The sequence below is a fragment of the Thamnophis elegans genome, chromosome 2 (assembly GCF_009769535.1).
Source record: "Thamnophis elegans isolate rThaEle1 chromosome 2, rThaEle1.pri, whole genome shotgun sequence".
Taxonomy (NCBI): Eukaryota; Metazoa; Chordata; class Lepidosauria; order Squamata; family Colubridae; genus Thamnophis; species Thamnophis elegans.
The window spans coordinates 106,076,507-106,088,889 of NC_045542.1; the positions used below are offsets into that span (position 1 = coordinate 106,076,507).

General features: G+C 36.1%; 1 protein-coding gene across 1 annotated transcript; it reads right to left on the reverse strand.

Annotated features, from left to right (window-relative positions):
• Positions 1 to 436: 436 nt before the first annotated feature.
• On the reverse strand, positions 437 to 12,149 carry TNNC1 (troponin C1, slow skeletal and cardiac type). The gene is made up of 6 exons (XM_032211745.1): positions 12,126 to 12,149; positions 6,035 to 6,065; positions 5,015 to 5,161; positions 4,760 to 4,874; positions 2,170 to 2,306; positions 437 to 919 (listed from the first exon to the last, which is right to left on the reverse strand). Exons 1-6 carry the CDS (start codon positions 12,147 to 12,149, stop codon positions 888 to 890), a joined length of 486 nt encoding a protein of 161 aa, XP_032067636.1. The 3' UTR covers positions 437 to 887.
• Between the last annotated feature and the right edge of the window lie 234 nt (positions 12,150 to 12,383).

Consider the following 12,383-nt stretch of genomic DNA (forward strand, 5'->3'; position numbering starts at 1 on the left):
TTCTCTGTAGCTCAAATGGTTAACTCCCTGCCTGGGAGGCAATAGAGCACAGGTTCGATTCCCAAAAACTTGGGTATGGCTAGCTGATGAGAGCTAAATAGCTTGAAATAGATCTATACTAGTCTCCCTTTATTTATTTATCAGCATAAATATAACAAATGTAACAAAAAAGGCAACAGTAAAAAATATTGGGTTTCTGTCTGGATGGACTCTTGTGACGAGCCTAATGACAGAGAGTGGAAGTGTGACCTTCCTCCCATACTTGGGCATACCAGGGGTTGTGACTTTAAGTATATATATATATGACAGACAGACAGATAGATAGCTAACAGTCTTTGATATAAACCTAAACCTTAATTACAACTATTTCTTTTTTTCCCACATAGTCATGTAGGACAGCATTCCACACCCGGGATTTTCTGCAAAACAAACACTCTGATTTGCAATTGTTTTTATTAGCATTTTGGAAATAAAACTTTTTTGTACAGTGTTTTTTACATACTTTAACTTGGCAAGCAATGAGGTACAGAAAAGAAAAAGCACGTCCTAATGTTAAATGAAAATGTTTGATAATAACTTAAATGTTTCAGTAGTTACTAAAGTGTTATTTTTCACTGTAACCAGCAGAACCTAGTCATCTATTAAGAATCATTTTTAGGTTTGATGAAGCCATGGCATATGGCATTATTATACTACATAATAATCTGGCTCAGTCAATGTCCATTGACCATTTGAGGCACTTAAAAAGAGTTGGGTCATGTTTTCCTGATTTTCACAATGTTCAACATAACTTCATGAAAGTAATAAGAGAAGCAGATCAGATGAAATATCAAAAGACAACACCGAAGATGTTCAAATAAAGATACTGCCTTCAAAATTTCTCATGTTTACTCAACGCCTTTCATAAACTCCAGGAATTCTGCAAAAGGAGAAAAACCAAAGATCATATTCATAAAATGGGGCAATGTTCCTGACCTTTGCCACATTTCATCCCTTTCTTTCTTTATGCTATTTCCTGCACAGTGAGAAATGCAGTACTTTGTTCTCCAATTTTTCTCCATAACCCTTGGGCTCAAAGACTGGTCTTGATCCAAGTCATTGTGACCTTCAATGCCTGAATGTGGACCTGGATCTCTTTCAACAATGATTGATGGATTTGTTTAGGCCAAAGCTCATCCCATTCATACGTTAGGGATGGTGCTTTTGGTCAGACTTGCGTAATTATTTTCTAGGCAAAAATTGTGTTTATTGTTTCTCAAGCCAAATTTTCAAAGAAAAAAATATTTAAGATGCATGACCATGGATTCCAATGATCTGGCAAAAGATAAACTCTTTGGGTTTTTTTACACGATGAATACAGGACATATGTAAGTGTGAATGTGTTTATTTATTTATATGCCACCCATCTCACAAAATGTGACTCTAAGAGGCATACAATAAAATAAAAAAACAGTAATTATGAAAACCTCTCTGCAATTCAAACATTAATGTTACTTTATAAAAGACCAAAGGGCTAGAACACTAAATGTTAATGATTAAATTCCCATTTCCATGAGCTCCCCAAGTCTGTTGACATATCCAAGTTGGGTTATTTCTGGAATAATCATCAAAAAACAAATTCTATATATTGAAAAGCTTACCCATAAACTAACCATAGACCATTATGGAGTGATAAACAGGAGAAAGCAGGACATAAATACGTGTTTTTATTTTCAGCAGGTGACAGCACTTTTGAGAAGTTTACCGTTCATTTAACCAGCAGGTATTCTTTTACTAGGGACGTGGTGGCTCAATGGCTAAGACACTGAGTGAGCTCCCGTTACTTGTCTCAGCTTCTGCCAACCTAGCAGTTCAAAAGCATGTAAACATGCAAGTAGAAAAGTAGGAACCACCTTTGGTGGGAAGGCAACAGCGTTCCATGAGCCTTCAGCATTTAGTCATGCCGGCCACATGACCATGGAGATGTCTTCGGGCAGCACTGACTCTTTGGCTTTGTAACGGAGATGAGCACAGTCCCGTAGATTTGGGAATGACTAGCACATATGTGCGAGGGGAACCTTTACCTTTACCTTATTCTTTTACTGATTAAGATGTGGCTGGGATTCCTGTCCTCAGTTTGTTTTTATAGTTTCTGGCTGTGCTATTATGCAGTATATAAGCATAACTCACCATCATAGTCAATCTTGCCATCATTATTTTTATCGCCATCCCTCATTAGCTCCTCAATGTCATCTTCAGTGATGGTTTCTCCTGTACCCTGTAACATGAGCTTTAGTTCATCCAGATCTATGTATCCATCTGAGTTTCTGTGAAAGAAAGGATAAGCTAAAAAAAGCCCTTTTACAAATGTTACTTTTCACTTTTTTTTTGAAAGATGTCTGCAGTTACTTTGCACATCTTGCATACTTAACAAAGACCCAGTCACAATTTGTTTATTCATTTCAAGAGATATGATCACCTGGGGATTTATGTGAGTTCTGAGCTTTAAAAAGAAAGGAATGGCAAAAACCCCAAGCGACCAGTTTCCTGGAGCTATTAAAATGTGTATTTCATAGACACATCACTACAGTCCTAAAACAGCTTTTCCATCTCTCCTGATATAATGGAGCTGCAACCTGCAGAATGTCCATTCCAGATGTCATGGCTAAAAGGAATTCAAGTTCCAGCAGATTTAATATTTGTGTAAATTCTTCCCATTCAAATACTGTGAGGTTACTGTAACACTCTTCATTTCTTTTTGTTTGATAATATATGGAATTATATTTTGGAGAATACAACCTTCTTGGTAATGACATCTGAATTGTCAAAAGCTCTTCCCAAATACTGAGATGGAAAACAAAACAGACTTCTCATCATTAAAATTTGCGCCTACCCAAAGAGGAAGAAAAAAAATACTGCATATGCCACAGAAACTTCTAGTGTTAACCAGTTCTATAAAGATAAAGGCAATCTGTCAGATATAACCTGCCCCAAATTGTTCAGTGCCTTAGATGTTAAAAAATAAAACTACAACAAGTTTGAATGATGCCTGGCAGCCTCTGCAGCTACTTGAGCAGACGTGGAATATATGCTTGACTCAGCAACCTGGCTACAATAATTCTGATCTAGTTCCAGACTGAGCACAGGGAAGATTATAGTAACTCAATTATGTGGTTACCAGTACCTAAAATAGCTAAATACATAAACAATAGTTATGAAAGAACAAAGTTGGCATATCAATTGAACTTCCAATCCTGGACATAGAGATGACTTGATTCCTCGAAAGCAGTTGTGATTTTAGGAGAAGCCACAAACACAGTGTTTCTAAGGGAACACAGCCCATTTAGCTTGGGAAGATTCTCTGATTTCTATTTCTAGGAACAAACTATCTGTTAGATCTCCTTCTGCCTCTTCTAAAGATCCAGTCACAGTTTATTGGCCTAAATACTCCATCGCTGGTTTCAGAACATGCTTTGTTCTGAACATGAATCAGATATGGAAAAATTGATCTGATTCGTATAGTGATGGTACTTTATTTCCAATCTGCTAATGCCCACTCCAAAGCAGATCTTATGTTAAATGGTTCCAGAGGCAAAAAGGGGCTTTATGACACTCCACAGCACAGTGGTCTCACAGCACAGCTGTCAGAGGTAGAGTCACCCAATTTGCTTTCTGAGACTTCCTTGCCAACAGCAGTGGAATTAATGTTACTACAGGAGAATATCCAAGTTGACAATATTGTTGGGAGATCAAGCAAAATCAACACAAACATGCCCATCTGTCTTTCAGTCACTGGTGAACATTTAGTAGTCCAAAGGATTATTCTACCTCAAGAACTGGTCTGAACCCAGACTGAAGACGTTGATATTCATTCATGTATGAAAAGAATCACATTCTAATAAAATATTTTTCTTTTTCATGGTTTGGTAGGAATTAGCCACTTCTGCACATGAACTGTTCATCCATGCTTCATTGAAACAGATTTCAAGAAGGCAAAGAAAACTGCAGATTGTGTTGCCCTCCAGTCAGGTAGGTTCTCTGGTATCAGGCCTCCTGCCTGGTTGTTGTGTGAAAGACTGTGTGTCATAACATACATCAGTAAGAACTATTCTAGTAAAGAAGAGGGCAGGAAAAAAAGGAGGAAGAGACAGAATGAATGGTTTTACCCACTTCTGAAACAAATCCTGCCCATAGTATATTTCCGTCCTGATTTCTATCATTGGCATTTAGCCTTCAGGAATAAATTTTATTTTTTATTGCTAACATTATTAAAATTGTTATCCATCCTTGAAAAACTATAAAGGGGGGGGGACGGAACAATGAAGACAAGAAGCATTATATTACAAAAGAATTCTTTTCTATGTAATGGTCATGCTGATTTCTTGATTACTAATACACATCTGTTAAACAGCTTTAATTTTATATCAGAAATTAAACACAATAGTCTTCACTTAGCAATTGCCACATTTAGCAACTGTTCACAGTTATGATGGTGATAAAAGAGTAATTTTAAATCCTTGTATTTAAAACCTCAGTAGGTCTGTAAAGCAAGGAAAGCTGAAATTATATCATAAGCACAATCATGGTTTCATGTAGTGACACTTAATGACTAAACTTCCAGTCCCAACTGTGACTGCTAACAAGAAGTATCTACATATGGAATTCAACCATGACAGTAAGGTTTTCAATCTTACTTGCGTTATCAGTATGAAACTCATGGAGACTCAACTTGATTATTGTATTCTCGTGGACTCTGGCTTATGCTAATAGAGCCACTTACTTATCAAACATTCTGAAGAGATCTGAAAGTTCATCTTCTGATTTTCCTTTGCTGTCATCTTTCATACACCGGACCATCATAACTAAGAATTCATCAAAATCTACTGTACCACTGCCTGTCAAGGAAAAAAGGGCACCAAGTTAACTTCTTCTCTGTTTGAACTATTCCCCATATTATGTTAGATTTCAAAACACAATACAGCAAATCTAAATTTACAGCTTTATACTGTATAAACACCCAGCAGAAATTGCTCACCATCTTCATCTACTTCATCAATCATCTCCTGTAACTCCTCAGGGGTAGGATTCTGTCCCAGCATGCGCATTACCTTCCCCAACTCCTTTGTGCTGATACATCCATCCTCTGCGCCCAGGACAAATATATCAAAAGCGGCTTTAAATTCTGGAGAAAAAGAAGCAAGACGAATTAAGAGTGTGATACCACGAGACCAAGTCGTGAGCACTGTTGATTCCTATTGTGCCTTGAATAAACCTATTCTGTCCCTTTACTAAATTGTGGCATGATGACTATGCACCTGCAAGGCATGCTAAGCAAAGCAACTGTTTGATTTCTCCAGCCTTGTTTAACTTTCAAATGACACCAATCAATGGGAAAACATCCAGATATCATGACAGAGATGCAAAAAAGGAGAGAGGATTGGTAATTGTGAGCTTCAGTGCTCTTTCTCAATTTAAAGCTGGGAAATGAATGAGAAGAAGAAAGAAGTGAAATCACTCTGTCTCACGCCTAAAAACCCACAGATGTACATTTATATATGTTTGTGTGTGTGCGTGTGTGTGTGTGTGTGTGCATATATAATTTGTAACAACTAATTTCCTTCAGTATAGGGACTGGAAACATTTTTCAACTGAACAGTCTTAGAAATCAGATAAATAAATGCAGCAAAGCCAAGAGAGTGCATCGCTGGTACCAGTTTACAGTTCTGAAACAAAGCAAATCTGTTGTCCACAATGGTGGTCCCATGCCAGCATTTCACAAGCAGCAGAAGTTCCTATTGAAGTATAACCCTTAACAATTACACACACACACACACACACAGACCAGTATAATAATACTATTCCAAAATGGAAAATCAGTCATTCCATCCAGCTTCTTGTAGATGTTTTACAGGTCAAATTGTCCCTAGATTTTTTGAAAGAAAAGCAGTGGAGGCAGAGGCTATAACTTGGGAACCAGAGAAAGGGGAATATGCAGGTTTGCAAATGTGAGCGCACTAATGTGAGGTAATTGGAATAATGAAGTTTATATACTTACCATTTTTTTGTTCTTCTGTCAACTGCTCAACCTATTAAAATAGATTCCATTGATGAATGTTTGTTTACATATTTAGTAATTTTCATACTGAAGAGCTGTTTTCCTAACCATTTAATCTCTATAATCTCTATAAATAATAAGACACAAAAATGCACTTTGTAGCAATACATATTAGGGTACAGATTGCAATCATATATCAAACTCTAAATATGGATTTGGTGAAAATCTTTCATGAAATTAAATTATGAATCATAGAATATATTTATTAAATGTTGAATTCAGTAGGGTGGGTTTTTCTTTTTTTGCTAGAATTTGGAACTCTGAAGCAATCTTCTTAAGTGTGTTAAATTACCAGTGTGTCTTGATTCAACTTAATATTGAAAGTAGGGAAACTAAATAGTGCTCATCAAATTGTAAATGCAGTTGAATATACCCAAATCATTGACTTTTGATGAAGTGATTGTGTAATAAAAAATTGCAGACAACCATCTTCCAGTTGGCTTAAAGGCTTATTTTAAAATTGAATTTCAAATAGTAGTTTCTATCTGTAAGTTCTGTCAGAAGTAGCTGTGCTCATTCAAAAACTGAAGTAAATCTGGGCTTTAGAAGGCTGCATTTTATTATTTTAATTTTTGTAACTTATTCATATTAATTATTTCAATTAATAATTTGTCTTGTCTTTAAAGCAAAGTATAAATTACACATGTCCATTCATTTACATGTTCTTATAATATTAGTACAGCTGTTTACAATGAATTAAACTTCATTGGTTTATCTTTAAAAACATATATAAAATTAAAAGGGTGTAAAAATATACAGATACCATCATTTCATTATTCTAAAACAACAAATTAGATTGCAAATATAAAACTTATGCAGATCCCTTCTCTCAGCAATCAAGTTTAGTTGTCCAGCTTTATTATTATGGGATGGCATTCACCTGTCAGAGACGTAACTTCTGAATCAACACAGTAGATCAGATGTTTCCAGTGCAGTGCTATGTGCCATTGAGTTTAGTGGAATTTAATCCACTAAATGGATATAGGAGTGTAGCCCTAATGATCAAGGAGAGAAAAGCTCTGTCTGACATAGCAACTCACTACTTTGCCAATTTGTTTTATGTCCACTCAACTACCTTGAACCAATAACATATAGATACAAACATAAACATTTTAACAGATAAATTAGTCTTCAAACTGCTGGTGCTCAAGAGCAATAGCACCAAAGGAGATAAAACTATCGTATTTTTCAGAGTATAAGACACACCTTCCCCCCCCCCACACAAAAAAGAGGGTGAAAATCTGGATGCATCTTATACACTGAATGCAGCATTTTTGGCCTTCCGAAACCCCTCTCTGCACATCCTGCTTTTCGCAAAAATGGACGCGCAGAGGGTTTGAGGGGCCTGCAAAGTGCTCCTGGGGGTTGGGGAGGGCAAAAATGAGCAAAAAATGGGCCCATTATTCACAAAAACGGGGTTGTTTTTCCTTCCCAAGCCCCCAGGAGCACTCTTCAGGCCTTCCAAACTGTCTGCACACCCTGTTTTTTGCAAAAAAGGGCCCATTTTTGTGAAAAACAGGCCCATTTTTTGCTTCCCAAACCCCCCACGTATCATATTTTTGCCCTCCCCAGCCACCAGGAGAACTTTGCAGACCTCTCAAACTCTCTGCATGTCCCTTTTTCACAAAAAATGGGGCGTGCAGAGGGTTTAGGAGGCCTGCAGAGTGCTCTTGGGGGCTGGGGAGGGAAACCCCCCCTTTTTTAATTTACCTCTTCAAAATCTTGGTGCATCTTATACTCCAGTGCGTCTTATAGTCCGAAAAAAATATGGTATATTCAAGTTTATTTTTAACTAAACAATTAGTTAACAATAACAGGAGATAGGAGAAGTGTGTTCCTAAGAAATATGATTTAATGAAATTACATGAACAAATACAAAATGGCTGTTTTCAGCTATTAAATTTGTATCAGCCAGTTAAAATAGGCAGGAATGTCCTTCTAATCACAGTATAGGTCTATCCAAGGAAGCAAATGTTGACTGAAATTCAAGGTATTATTCTATTTTCTTAGCAGGGGAACAACTTAGAAAGATTCTGTCCAACCTTGCTAGTTATCTCCAGCTCAGGATTGGGTATTAATAGATGGATAACTATTTTATCTCTTGAGCAAAATGCTGAAGCACTAGGTTCTGAAAAACCTGTCTGTAAAATTGACAGAGCTACAAATCAGATAACCAGAATATTAGCTGCAAATCCTGGAAGGTGGGAGGAAGGAATAGTTAAAGGTTAAGTCTAGAAATGTATACACATTTTCTCTATGTATATGCAGAATTTGTAACTATGTTAGGAATTACTCTTCTAATTTTTAAATTAAATTAGAATTCTTATTATACTAGAACAGGGCTGTCAAACTCACGGCCCATGGTCCATGTTTAGAGAAGGGGGGAGTTGCGATATATCACATGACGTGATGCTGCGTGTTTGACACTCCTGTACTAGAGTATAACTCTGAGAATCCATATGTTTCATCATGCGATGGAAACCATTGTTATACAGGTTGAAAGATTCCCACTTTTTTACTAACGAAATTGGGGCAAGATATTGTTGACATGGATGGTTATGTCAAGTTTGCCAAAATATTATTGATTTTCTAAACCCATTTTGGTCACATTTGACCACTGGGCTAGAATGGATTTGATTATCAATTCCTATTTGGAAAGTATTATTGTTGATACTGTTGCCTTCGAAGAGATTCTTACTAACAATTATAAATTACAATATCTTTTTGAGGTGAGCATTAGAAACACTATTTTGTGAGACGGGCAGTCTTCCTAGAAATACATTTTTTTAAAAAGAAGATGCTGAAGCTTTTATTTAATCCCATTAGTTTTGATATCTGGGACTTGTCTGGTTATTATCCTGTTCCCAATATTTTCAACCAGGCTCTTCATGCTTTGAAGATGATTTGGAAGAAGTGCTTCAGAACTTGCCAAAACATGAAAAAAAGATTCTGCTCCTGTTTCACTGAGTTAAATCATAAAAGTGTGTCTTTAGTGTGACTCTTATACAGGGTATTTCTTTTGCTAGGTCTCTATAGAAGCCTATAAAAAATAAAAAAAATGTGTATGCTTTAATGAACAGCTGGCAGCTGTCCTGGTCTTGTTGGCACAAGAACTGAAGAACTTCCAAATAATTTTCAAAGTGTGCATGGGCAGCCTTTGTTTTTAGCATCTACCTCAAATGAGTTGTAGTTGTCCAGAGTTTGTATTCAGATACCTAATTATTTTGTTCTCTCTATAAAAACCTGGACAAAGTGAGAGATAGCCCACGTTAGAAACAGACTATACAAGATAAAATATTCTATGATTAATAGCATTTTGGCTGGGATGGGAAGGAGCTGATTTCCTTCAAAGCTTCAGCCTGATATGAACCCAGCTCTAGTTTGACAAGTCATTGACAGGTTATCAGGGATTCAATTCTCCAGTTAAGAATGCTGCTCATTTACAAACCTTTCATCCAACTATAAAAATATGTGCATTGATCACTTCTTTTGATTACTGTAATTCTAAGGGAGGTCTGAGAAGCTTACTTAGAAATAGCCATTAATTCATGATACTACACTACAGGTTTTATGGGAATAGAGTTCAGAGCTTTTGAAATCACCTGTAGTAGATACTCATTTCTCAATAAAAGTCAGTATGATAATTTTAACCTACAAAGACCTAGATATATGATGGAATAATTAACCATTTTCCTCATAAATGGTTACAGAAACATTCTAGAGAAGTCTTTGTTTTAAATAATGATAGAGCATTCTGGGCATGAAACTGGTTCCTTCCTTTTATGCAGCTCCCTCTCCTCTTCTTTAAAGCTCTCATGAAGAACATGTTCTCTTAGATTGTTTTCACTTATGCACGAATCCATTGCCACCTGCTTTTACCTGAAACACCTAATTGGTTTAAAGGGGGAAATCTGACAAAAAGAATGATGGAAGAGGAGTGGCAGCACCAGAAGGCAGAGTAGAGCCTACACTGCTGAGATAACAAAAGCAAAAAGATGCCTCTTCAAAAATTTCATAGTGAAAACTGAACCCATTTATTTAAGCCACTGTGATGGAACTGGAGCAGCTGTGATTGTTCCTTCATTGTAATGGCCAGACCCCTCCCTCCCCTCAACAGCCCAGGATAGCTGAAAAGTCTAAAGACAGCAAATGCCTCTCTGTTGTGCAGCCCACATAGTTGGACTATTTTGGCAAGCTGGCTATTTTTATGCCTTAGTGGCTTAGGTGCTAAGAAGACAGATAACACTTCTGATTGTTCCCAGAAGCTGACTGACATTGGCATTTATCACAGGAGACATTAATCTAGTAACATGTCTCTGGCAAAGTTGTACAGTTTAGAAGCATCTGGAAGCCATTCTAAACTTATCTCTGCATAAGAGATGAGTGAGAAAGTGATAAATCCATTGAATTTCAGAGGTCCATATGAGTGATAGTTTTTTCAAATGATCATTGAAAACACATTTAAAGTTATCACCAGATTTGCAATAAATACAGGAAGAATATCTTGTTTTTTCATTTCCGAGTCACCTTTTAAGATATGACAGACTTCATGTGGCATTATGACAAGAGACTCAGTCAAAAGACACTGGGTTCACATTTGCACACAACTGTAAAGCATGACGGGTGGATTTTGAAAATCAAATAAGTAAATGGGATACCACTGGCACGTAAGTAATAATTCAAGGCAACTTCACTCTAGAGCCAAGGTAGAAAATTTTTTTGCTCCTCAGGAGTCCAAAGTTGGGAAATTAAGAAGTTAGCTTCTGAAAACACTACTAAAAACAGGAAAATATTCTTATTTTATTAAATAAGAATGCTAAAAATTTTAGAAGTAAGAAATAACAAAGTACTTCATTATAAAAAACATTTAAAAATTGCAATGGGTATTACTAATAATATTTCCTCAAATTTTTGAGCTGACATGTTCTTGAAAGACAGACACAATAATTTAATAACTTCAAGATGAGTGCTAGTGATTTGTAAATTCCAGCTCTTTTTTCACTATAGGCAAAGCATTCAGAATCAAGAAGTTAGTGACAAGCTATAGGGTTTTGTATATTTAAAAAATAAATAATAAAAAGGAATCTTTATTTTAAACTGAAATGTGTCCAATTCTGAACTATTCTTTTGGTGTGGGGAATTATTTACAGTACCTAGCATCTGTTTAAAGCTACTCTGGGGAGCTGAGCACTCATCAGGATGAGCTCAAGGCAGGAATTGCCCTTCTCTCATCTGTCTTATTAGTGTTTCTTAAGAAGTGCCTCTATCCAGTTACTCCACAGATATAGCAAGAACTGTTCTTCTATCTGCACTTAAAGTGGAATTACTGAGGATATTTCTATTATGGTCATTACATTATCCAATTATTTCTTTTACTTACCAGTATAAATATTACTTAAACTCTTAAGTGGTCTAAATCTCCTGAAGAGTTTTAAGCAGCCAGGATTCTGGTGACCCATTTTTCATTAAGCACATTTATACACCGCTAGAATTTGTAAAATGTATCTTCACATGTAACTAATTTTTCAATTTGTCAGACAGAAATCTAGAAAAATGTATTTTCATAGAAAAGACAAAATGATAGGAAGCTATGCCATTTTCTGCAAAACACTTATTTGCACTTATAAGTGGACATAATTTGCACTTATATTAACAGTCCAAACCTATGCAGCAAACAATTATGTTAAAATCAGTCAAAGCCATGAACTTTACATTACTTTTAGCTCTAGTTAGATTTGTGCTTCAATAAATTTTTGAATTTCCATAGAAAATATAAGCAGTTAGGACTTCATCAAAACCATCTTCCGATACCTAAGGAACTTAGGATATATAATAATGCCCTGCACCAAATTTTAAAAAGTACATTCTAAATTATTAGTTTTAGCATTAATGAATATCATAATATGTAAAACATTTAGGACATCTAATTAAATATCAGGACTTGCACTTTGTTAAAACATTTTCCTTACAATCCTAAATATTTAGAATCTGTCTGAGATTTAATACAACAGAGTGTGAAAATTTTACTTACTGCTGCCTTGTAAATATCATCCATGGTTAGTTATTGTGGGTTAGGAACTAGGTGGAGATGAAAAATGGTACAGAGACAAATATCAACCTCTGCCAGCTTTTTGTCCTTTGACGCACTCCTTTTATAGTAGGCTGTCAGCCCTAAATGTGTCAGTCAAGAACTACACAGCCCAGTATACAGGCATCTGTGAATGGCCTTGCTATTCATTCCAAGTCTGACTCTTCACCCAGTCTTCAGGGAGGTATGCAAAGTTTGTTA

What these genes read in the sequence shown, in the direction of transcription:
- TNNC1 (XM_032211745.1), bottom strand. Translation starts at nt 12,149, where the DNA reads ATGGATGATATTTACAAGGCAGCA. An exon ending in ATGATATTTACAAGGCAGCA is followed by an intron (nt 6,066 to 12,125) that starts GTAAGTAAAATT and finishes CTATTTTAATAG; the next exon opens with GTTGAGCAGTTGACAGAAGA. An exon ending in TGATGAAGTAGATGAAGATG is followed by an intron (nt 4,875 to 5,014) that starts GTGAGCAATTTC and finishes TTTCCTTGACAG; the next exon opens with GCAGTGGTACAGTAGATTTT.